This window comes from Monopterus albus, unplaced genomic scaffold (assembly GCF_001952655.1).
Source record: "Monopterus albus unplaced genomic scaffold, M_albus_1.0 scaffold27.1, whole genome shotgun sequence".
Lineage (NCBI taxonomy): Eukaryota > Metazoa > Chordata > Actinopteri > Synbranchiformes > Synbranchidae > Monopterus > Monopterus albus.
Genome location: NW_018127907.1, coordinates 1,634,928 through 1,645,809, shown reverse-complemented (window position 1 = coordinate 1,645,809; position 10,882 = coordinate 1,634,928). Strand labels below are relative to the sequence as shown.

Sequence of the window (10,882 nt, the reverse complement as noted above, 5' to 3'; positions counted from 1 at the left end):
TTCCAAATGATTCAGATGAGATGAAAAGCACATGTTTATGACCGTTCTTACTGAATTAATCAATTTTAGGTACAGCATTGTCCTTGTATAAATAAATGCCCTAACGTCCTCAGGCTTTACATGTACTGCAGATATTTTAAAAAAGTAAACAAGTATTTTCCCCGAGGGCTGTGTGCTTCCAGGTTTGCTACTGTGAGGATGCCACATTTGTACAAATATTGTGTGTTTTTCCTGTGAAGTTGCTTCACTCATGCAATGCAAATGAACTGGAGCTGTTGGTGGTGGAGTTTGGTTTCCACAGACCTCAGTCAGTTGGGGAGAGGGTTGATACAGGGTTGTGATATAACAAGAATCATCACCTACACATTGTCAGCACTACGTGTGGGTCAAGAAGCCTTCATCAGGCAATTTATATAACAAAAGCCAACACGCCTGCATATGTATATTGTACATGTAAATCTAATGTATACTTACACAGAGCAACAACCAATTCATAGGACCAAGCAAGGAATTAGGGGAAAGAACAAAATAGGCCCTGGAATAAAACATAATTATCTGGGGAATGTCAACAAATCCCAAACAAGAACAAACCATATTCAGCAACATAACAATAAATAAGTAAAAGGGTCCATTCTCAATACAATGTGCAGAATATACAGAAGAAAACCTGAAATTACAGTAACATCAAAGAAAAAATCAAGTAATGACTAATGTGATGACACACACATTTACAGAAAACAATAATTCTCATAAATGCAAAAAAAAAGGCACCCTAGAGGTGAGCGGTTATGGCACAGTACCCCATGCACGCCTTTGGGGTTTGTGACATCAGCAGTTCAACTGCTCCCAGGTCTGTCACAGGTCTCTCTCTCTCTCTCTTGTCTGCTTCACTGCAACTGGCTGACTAATAAAGGCTAAATAATGATCAGTAATCTAGTGTGCAAAAAAGAACATTTTAAAAGTGCTCTGTGGTTGGACAAAACAAACCACAAAGCATCATGATCAGACTGAAGTACTACTGCAGTAAAAACAGAGATAGAGGCTTCTTATTTTTCTAGTGTGCTTTCTGTAATGCACCAAGAGAAAAGTGCTAAGAAAAGCTGCTTGTATCCAAAGTTATTATGTTAGATGGCAAAATTCAGACATTACTCGGGGCACCCTTTTATCTGGCAGTCCTGTAAATGCGGTTTTTTCCTCTGTCTTCACAATGCATGATGGTAGTTTCAATTCTTAACAGCGGCCAACAATTTTGCATTGCTTTTTAAATTGCATTGTGGAATCATCTGGGTCTGAAGAACAAGCATGACTGCGTTTATGGTCAAACATGGTTGTTACTGGGTTGCTCTTTCATGTGCACCATCCACAATCGACCTTTCTCTTTAAATAAATCCAACTATTGTAGGCTGCAGTGAAAACCTTGTAAATGTAAGTCAGCCTGATTCTCATACAACAGTCTGGTTTTCTTAAATAGCTGCACCCCTCTCCACATGTCTTTCTAAATGGATCACCACTTGCTCTTGATTATAATAATACCTTATAAATAAGAAGGCATGTCCTCAATATGTCTCGTCAGAGGTACATGGATGGCAGCTCACCTTGTCATGCATGAGAGCACTTTGTTCAGGAGTAATGATCTCTGTGGATTGCGTGTGAAATGCTGTCTGCTGTGTAGAGCAAAGTGTGAGAGCTTTTTGAACTGACCGAGCATGAGAGACTTGAGTCATTGCTGGAAGAGAATGAATGTAGAGAAAGCACACAGACCTGAACAGGAAGTACATGAGGCTCTTCCTAACTGTCACAGCTTTTTTTTTTAAAAACCCATTTAAAATAATCTTACAAGAGTTGCCCATAAATAAGTTTGATTTAAGAGGATGATCAATAACAGTTAAATCTGACCTTCATCTAGTAGCACTGGAAGGTCTGTTAACTTAAAATTGCATGTTTGAATATACAAAATCTGGGTGCATATTCATTATATGATATGGTGACTCACATTTACTGTGTAAGTTCTGTTGAATTTGCAAACAAAATTGAATTTGTCCTTCAGTTTGATATCTAAGTTACGATCTTTAAGACTTCAGTCCTAGTTGATTTAATGACACTTGTGGTTACTGAGGTTTAACTGAGGCAGACACTCTTTGAGAAGTTACTATATCAGAAATACAACAGAGGCGCAACTGTCAGCAGCACTGTCCAGCAGTAGAAGGCTCAGGTTTAACAAATTTTAAAAGTCTCTTCTTTTGTACAAACACCTGATAAACTTTTATGCTGGCTGCTTCACAATAAAAAAAAATAAAAGGCACCATGTGTTTCATCGGTTAGACACTTATTTTATGTAGTACTTTAATACCATGCTAATAAAATATTGTTAATGTTAAGGATTATTACTTTAAACTCATTGCTTTTAAAACTGATTAACTCTCTTCATTTTGCTGCACTTTGACTTCTCCTTTTTTTTTATTTGGTAAATTGATGCCTCTAATTATTCTCTTATCCAGACAGGGTAACAGAGGTGAAGACAAACATCTACGTCACCAGCTTTGGACCAGTTTCAGACACAGACATGGTGAGAGCAGATATTGGACATCTATTCTTAGTGTTTAATTGTTCACCCATGTTTTTGTTGTTGTATAAACACTCAGAGAACACCACCGCTCCAGAGGACAGCTGTGTACTCCCTGTTCATGCTTTAGGAAAGAAAAGATGCTTCTTTTGCTTTATTTTTAGTTTCATCATAGCTTCTCCTCCTTTTGTTATTACGTCATCTTCATTTCTTTCTCTACACACACACACAGTAATCCTCAGTACAGCATGATGCCTATTCATCTGACAGTTTTCAGCGAGAGTCTTCTCTTTATTCAAGTCGGTCCTTTGTTTATCCTGGGCTTTGCTGTTTATTGTTCTGAAACATGTGCCTACCTTCATATCATATCATCAGTGTGACTTCTCTTGTCAAAGATGCATCTTCTTAGTGACTGATGTATTGATTTCACAGTTATGATTTCAAGTTCTTTGCAGTGCCCTCAGAAAGATGTGTAAACCAGATGGGACTCAGTTGATCATAAACCACCACTCATACAGTATGTGGAACAGGCCCAGAGCAATACACTATAAATGGCCTGAGGGTGATCCACTAACTTTCAGCCAAATTATTCCTCATGTCTCCTTTTAAAGTTATCTTGCAACCAACCAGACAGACAGCAGATAGGAGGGCATCATCTTCTTCAGTTTAACTGGCAGTGGTCATTTCTGAGTTAGTTACACCTTATAACGCAGAAATGCTTCAGAACTCTGACATGAGCGGGATTAAATAGTCCCAGTGTACACTGAGGTTTGGAAATTTATAATGCTGTTAATTATTCATAAGTAAAATATGGTAGGAAACAGGTATTTCAGGTTATAGTCTCACCCAGGCAGATGAGGGAGGACAATGAAATATTGTCCTTTGGATGACTTATTGATTCAGATACTGTAGAGTAATTCATCTGATTGCTGCGGTGTCCACTTTATAGGATTTATAGCATTTACAGGATGCCCGCTGACAGCTGAAGATTAAATATGGAAGAAAAATAATTAGTAGAAGATGAAAATGGAAAGAAGAAACCATTGTATTTAGCTTCAAGAGCTTTGTCAAACAAAGACAACAGAGGTACAGTATATTTGAAACCAAAGGCCAAAAAGCTTTATGCCCTAAAACACTGGTCTTAATTTCATATAACGTTTTGCCTTTATTTCTTATCAGTTTTAAGTGGATCACAGAGAAGAAACAGAGGTGACGACCTGTGACAAAGGTCGGCAGCCGAACTCAAACCGCCAACGTTGTGCACACACTGTGCCTGAGTATATGGTTCACACCTTATTTTTATATTCCTGATTCTAATAATAACATTGAACTCATCAAGGTAATTAAGGTCTAAGATCTCAACTAGGATCTCATTTAAAAGAAGTCAGATGTGGCGCAAGCAGGTCAGATGACACGTGACATTTTATATCTTTTTATTATCAGTAAATGACTAGAAATGTGCTAGTCTCAGTACTTTATGATGTCCCTGTTATTTCTGTGGCAGTCAGCCCACAATCCATCTGTTCTTTCTGAACACAACCATCTTTATAAAGAGGTCATAAAATACTTTACACACCAACTTTGAATTGCCACACTTTTCTTTTACTTTCTTGTGCAATTAGGGATTATTACTGACATTTTAGGTGACTTAAAATAACATGGGTTTGATTAATTGGCTTTCCAGTTGGTTGGTTTACAGTTTGCCTGATCAGATAACTGCTTGTACTTCCTGCCTTATCACATTTAATGTTACCCTGTTCTCAGATCACATGACTCGATGATCGAGTACTTTACTATAAGGGCTGCTATACCCTAAAAGAATTGTATCCATCTTGGTTTCAGTGGACAGTTTTAGCGTCACAAGATCTAAATGTCAAAGGTTTTTCAACCGTGACAAGAAGAAACTCTGGAGGAATTCATCTCTTGCCTTCTCATGCTCAGTGTTGCTGTGTGTGAATCACACAAACACACACATCCTCACATGTACACACATGTCACAGTGCAGTGCTTTCCACCCTAAACCCTTTCTTGTGTGGTTTCTTTTGACAACAGAGCCATTGTAGGTCAAGGGGCTGTCTTGGCCTCAGAGCCAGCTTAGGAAAACACCAGCTCAGAGAGCTGTGAGGAAAACGGACAGCGCAGGCCTCACCTTCATGGAGCTTTGACAAATAGAGGAAGCCAAAAGCCGAAAGCAAGTTTTAAAGTGTTAGGTGAAGTCAGCCGTGAAGAGCTGTAGGCTCCCTTAAAACACACCAGTGGAAAGTGGCCTGTGTTTTGTTTGACATTTTCTCAGGAGGAATGGGACTCATCTGATACACGGGGAAGCTGAAACATAAAAAGAGATTTGTAAGTAATAGTATCAAAAGCTGTTTAGCTCTACAGTTTGATTTATTTTGCTCCTCTGCCCACAGGAGTACACCATCGATGTTTTTTTCCGCCAAAGCTGGCGGGATGAGAGGTTGAAATTTCATGGGCCAATGAACATTTTGCCCCTCAACAACCTGATGGCGAGTAAAATCTGGACTCCAGACACCTTCTTCCACAATGGGAAGAAGTCCGTGGCTCATAACATGACCATGCCCAATAAACTGTTGAGGATCAAAGATGATGGGACACTGCTATATACCATGAGGTAATTCAAGTCACAGAAGTATGTCTGAAGAAAGAGTCATAATAAAAGTTGTATTTATGTTTTTGTATAAACTAGACAAACAAGATATAAAGTGTTAATTTGTGAGCTTTAGAGATGCTGGTAGTGACCTCTGGACAGAGCCGCTCTTTGTTTCTACCTGTTTCCAGTCCTTGAACTAAGCTGAGGTAACTAGCTGCTGGCTGTAGCTGCCTGTTTATTATACAGACATGATGAGAGTGGCATCTGTCTTCTCAGTTCAACAATAAACCCAAGAACCATATTTCCTAAATTGTGAGACTGTTCCCTTAAATGGACAGACTTGGACAGCAGACTTTTACTGTACCTTGCTAAAAGCATGTCATAGCCTTATAGAAAGACACAGAATCGCATTTGTTCAAATGGATTCTTCGTACAGCTGGTTTTATACAGTGTAGCATCCTTTTGTCAACATGCATTTCAAGATCATCAGTTTGAAATATAATATACTGCAAGTTATTTTTACAGTGGTTGAATGTTTTAATTAGTACACACAATGCAATGTAGTTTATTACTACACAGCCCACCTATAGTATCGTCGTAGACACACACTACTGTATTCTGGTCTCTGCAGTACGTTGTGTACTTTGCAGTGCTGGTTATAGTTATGTTTTTGTTTTATTTTATTTCAAGGCATTACAGATGGGAAGTGTCTTGAATAGTGCATGAGGCTTCTGAGTTATTTATTTATTTATTGATTTATTTTTTTAAGATCGTGCCTAATCTGTGCTGTTTACTTTTCATGCATTTGCAAAGTCTCCTTAATTTTCTGTGAATTGGATGCAGGTTAACTGTGCATGCAGAGTGCCCAATGCATCTGGAGGATTTCCCCATGGACTTTCATTCCTGTCCACTAAAATTTGGCAGCTGTGAGTAACTCTGATGATAGCGCCTAAGGGAACTTTGAGTAAAATGCTGTTTACATTTTTTTTCTTTCCTCCTCACTGGTTCTTTGGCTAGACAGCCACTTAAGAACTGAGTGAAGCTGGAATGCATGGCTCCATTTTCTGGCAGCGACCCTACACATTTTAACAACATTTGCATCAGCAGTTAAACAGATAGCAAATAACTGACAGCTAAAAGACTGAGTCGAGATGTCACTGGGAACTATGGGGGAAAGGACTCTAAACTCATCCAAATATTTTTATTTTGTCAATTTAAATCTCTTTGAATCACAGTATTATTGCCATGGCTTCTTTACATTTGGATGAACATATTTTTTTGCTTTAAGATGCTTTTAACATATTGGTTTAAGAATATGGGATTATTAAGTATTAAAGGATCAGTGTATGTGCAGGCAAGTCTGAAATGTTGTGACATACACTAATTAAATGGCCCGTTTACTTTTAATAAATTATGTGGTGACCTACAGATTTCTCATTAATACTGCCCTGTTGCAACAATCTGCAGCATAGCAGGATTAGCAGAATATTTCAATAGCTGAATATGGTGGGAAAAGATCTATTTTTGTGTTTCATGAGACATTTTTATATTAGCAAACAAGTGTTCAAACTTCATACGCAGTGTATGCTGTGACTCAAAGGGGCAAATGTGCACAGATTGCTTGTTAGCATTTCAGAGTTTACTTCTTTAACCACAGTTTTTTTCAGTCCTTAATGTTTTTTCCTGTGTCAAACACAATGTAGTGGAGGCTTTTCCTTTAGAGCAGAGACACACCAAGTTGACGGTTGGCTGCCGGCAATCGTTGGGCTGTTAGGGGCTCGTCCTCCTGGTGTGTCCTGCACCGTCGGCACTAGTCAGCCTCTTGTCAGTGGCTTTTCAGCTGATTCGACATTTTGAATATGCGTCAGCCCATTGGGCCTCGTTGGTGAGAGAGGGATCACTCTGATTGGCTGTTGAGCTTAGCAAATCAGAGAAAGGTTCAGGAAAGCCCAGTCAGCCTGACGCTGAGATATCCATGATTTCACCCATTTAGTGTGTTTTGTCCCTGTTTTTTGCCTCCACAACCTTCTTTCTTCTTCCACAACCAAAACACAGAGGGCAGTGAATGACAGTGTCATTTGCAACTTCTTATCAGACATATTGTCGATTATCAGCGGCTTTAAAGAGCAGCTGTTTTGAACTAGAGGTGTTTTATAGGTTATACTTCCACATTCCAGCTCTTCTTTCCCTTTCTGAATGGTGAATACAGATGCCGCCGCCTGCTGGTCGGGGAGTTATTTCTGTCACGCAGGTGCAGAACATTTGTGCCAGTCGGCTGTTGGCTGTCATTTGTGCCGTGTGTTTAAGTGTCACTTTTTCAACCTGACTGGCACAGACAAAGCAGATGTGAGGTGACGCAGAGCTTGACCTTTGTCACTACTAGTTTTTTTGCGTTGGCTTAGTGTGTCTCTGCTCCTAGGTCACTGATAGTTGCAGCTACCCCAGATTTATCCTTTGGGTTTATCATCTTCTCTCTTTTTTAGATGCCTACACAATCACAGAAGTGACTTATTCTTGGACTCGAAATGCCTCTGAATCTGTGGTAGTGGAAGGAGAAAGCTCCCGTTTGAATCAATACGACCTGCTTGGACAAACGGTCGGACAAGAAACTATCAGGTCAAGTACAGGTATGTTTTATGGAAGTTTATAGGGAATTAATTCCACCTCACGACTCCTCTGTCTCTTACTGACCCCCATCCTCTCCACTGATTATTCCAACTTAAAAAATTCCTCAGCAATAAGAAGCCTAAAAGGGACTGCATGGTGGAGCAGTGATTAGTGCTGTCACCTCACAGCAAGAAGGTTCTAGGTTTGAGCCCTGGCCTTTCTGTGCTGAGTTTGCATGCTCTCCCTGTGCCTGTATGGATTCTTTCCGGGTACTCCGGCTTTCTCCCACAGTCGAAAGGCATGCAGCTTAGGTTGACTCGTGACTCTAAATTGCCCATAGGAGTGAGTGTGGGTGTGTGGTTGTTTGTCTTTAAGTGTCAGCCCATTGATAGACTGGTGACTTGTCCAGGGTGTACCTCACCTCCCACCCAATTTCAGCTGGGATTGGCTCCAGCCACATAGCCAAAATATACCCTTTGGTAAAAACAACTGGCGTACACACAACTCCAATTTGAAAACTGCAACAGCATCAATGTGCTTTACAGTTTCTACCAGCTTAATTTGGTTGATTCGGGAATATAAATATCTCTATCATCTCTAGATTGAAGATTTTTTTGCTTGTTTGTGTGGATGTTGAATTTGTCCACTGCCCACATGTTGCAGGAGGTGGCAATAGCTTGCGTTGAAATGCTTCCTAGGTTTTGTCTTTTTGTTACTCAGTTTATTTGGCTTGAAACATGCTGAGAAATGTTTGTTCTGGCTTCATCAGCATGACAAAGGTTCAACAAAATGGGAATTTGGCATTTGTGCATCTTCAGTTCCCTACTTTGTTCTGCATTTTGTTAACCTGTATATAGCATGGCCTGGAGACCCAAAAGCAGCATGACAGGTGAGCGGCTGCTGCTTCAACAGCTTTTCCACTTTATAAACCAAAGATGGGCAGAGATTCAAATACAGTGTAGTTTCTTCAGATGTCAGTAAAAACAGATGAGAGATGCTGAAGCAGAATTAAACATAAGGGAGCACATCTGTCTGTTGTAGCTGTCAGAGACACAAACAGTAGAGCTCCAGGAGAAAGGAGCTGCTGCAGTGTTCTTCAGTGATTTAAGTGTCTTACTGTATGTTCCAACCCATAGACACATGATGACAAATGAGTTCTCACAAAAGTGCCATACTGCATGAAGTGGCAAAGAAAATCTTTAATCTGGGCCCAAAATAATAAATTGGTGTGCACTGAAAATGGGGAATTTCACTCAAATGAACCTGCAAGAGACATCAGCTGGTGAAGCTCATTAGCAGACAGGATCACTCTGCTCAGGTCTAAAGCTTTTAAACAGCCATAAAGCAAAAACCCAGAGATACAAAGTTTGAAAACATTTTAATTGATTGAATGCTGAACCCAGAACCCAGGTTGCCCAGATAAAAGCTTGTAACTACAGTAAAAGACGGTGTGGTGGGTCTGTCGGGCTTTGGATTTCGCCACATGTTGAAACACTGCATGTGTGTCTAGTAAGAATAACACTATGTTTAAAGAGTTTGGAGTTCTCTTTTGCCTTTCAAAATCCAAAAATGCAACAGTAAAAATTTGCATACCCAGCTGATTAGCTTAGCATCAATATGCAGTGTTACTTCCAAGGCCGAAGAGCATTAAATCTACATTACTTTGTGGGTTTACAGGTTACATGTAAAATAAATAAATCCCTGTTCAAGACAGCACATCCTCTGTTTAGTATTTCCCCACTGTCTGGAAGCTGGTCCTAGATAATAACAAGTTTGTAGTTTAGGCTAACCTCAGCAGGTTTTGGGGAAGGTTACAGCAACCTCAGTCAAAGCTTCTTTCTTTCTGAGACTACTTTACAGTATGCTCACTTAAAAATGGCTAAAATGATTAATATGTTAAAAAGTGAAAAGTACTGATCAAAAATACAAACAGTAAAGCATAAACCTAACATTGGTTCTGCTTGCCCAAGTTTGGAAATGAGTTGGGAATGTAAAAACATTAGCTAGAGACAGTGTTTTCAGGCAACTCTAACATTAATATTAAGCGAACCTTAGCTTTATTATCTATCTAATTCTGCTGAAAGTTGTCAAAAACTGCGGTCGTCAGCTAGAAGAAGTCTGTTTTTGTGTGTGAATCAAAGAAAGACCCATTGTTTACTAATTGCTATGAATTTTAAATGCTAAATCTGTCACTGTTATCATTGTGCTGTAACACAAAACTTGACAGGTGTAGCAACCAGCAACAGTAACTAGGAGGTGTGGGCGTTAGCAAACTGTCAGTTCCTAGGTCTTCCTGTTTATTCTTCAAATTGTATAATTGTGTGAATAGAAAATGTTTATGTGTGTTTTTAAAGTACTGAGAAATGTGGCAATGTGTGTTGAGTTGAAACCTGTCGTCACCTGTGCAAAAATATACAGTAAATACACCTAGATCAATAAATTAGATGTATTAATTTTCTAACACTTCTAACAAGCATATTGCAATTCGCAAAGTGAATACAGAAAACAAAAAACACAAATGCATAGAAAAATAAGTTCTATTATTTAAAAAAGACATAATGAGGACTAAAAATAGAGCTAACACATTTCATGCAAACACATAAACACAAATGCCAAGAAACGATGCCAGATTTTGAATGTGCATACACGAGTCTATAGAGAGGGACCTTGCTATCTAGGAAGGAGACAGTAAGGAGAAATGCTGTGACAAATCAAAAGCTGGTTGTAAATTGAGGTAAATAAATGGTCCTTGAGTTATGATTTACATACCGAGACACTGTGAGGCCAGGAGGCTTCTTTGAGAGAGATGACAGAAGGTTGGCAACAGTTTTCTTTCACGTGGTGGGAGTGACATGTAATCTGACACACATAGACCAGAGATTATAGCATAGCAATAAGCAAATCACTGGTGAAGGCCATGGAGTCTTCTTCTTCTTATCTCCTTGGATTCCCCGTGGAACAAAGGGCCTCAACAACAGCTCTCCAACGCAGTCTATTCTGGGCAGCCTTTTTCACTTCACCCCACAACAGGTTGCACTTCTTCATTTCCTCTTCACAGGATCGTCTCCACGTGGTCTTAGGGTGACCGACCCGTCTCTTTC

The 10,882-nt window shown here is 39.5% G+C and overlaps 1 protein-coding gene across 1 annotated transcript in view; it reads left to right on the top strand.

Moving 5' to 3' along the window:
• gabra2b (gamma-aminobutyric acid type A receptor subunit alpha2b) overlaps positions 1 to 10,882 on the top strand; it is a 34,951-nt gene that overhangs the window by 7,926 nt on the left and 16,143 nt on the right. Inside the window, exons 4-7 of the mRNA XM_020595440.1 lie at positions 2,499 to 2,566; positions 4,975 to 5,195; positions 6,018 to 6,100; positions 7,658 to 7,801. Of these exons, the coding sequence (XP_020451096.1) occupies positions 2,499 to 2,566; positions 4,975 to 5,195; positions 6,018 to 6,100; positions 7,658 to 7,801 (516 nt within the window). The remainder of the gene's footprint in view (positions 1 to 2,498; positions 2,567 to 4,974; positions 5,196 to 6,017; positions 6,101 to 7,657; positions 7,802 to 10,882) is intronic.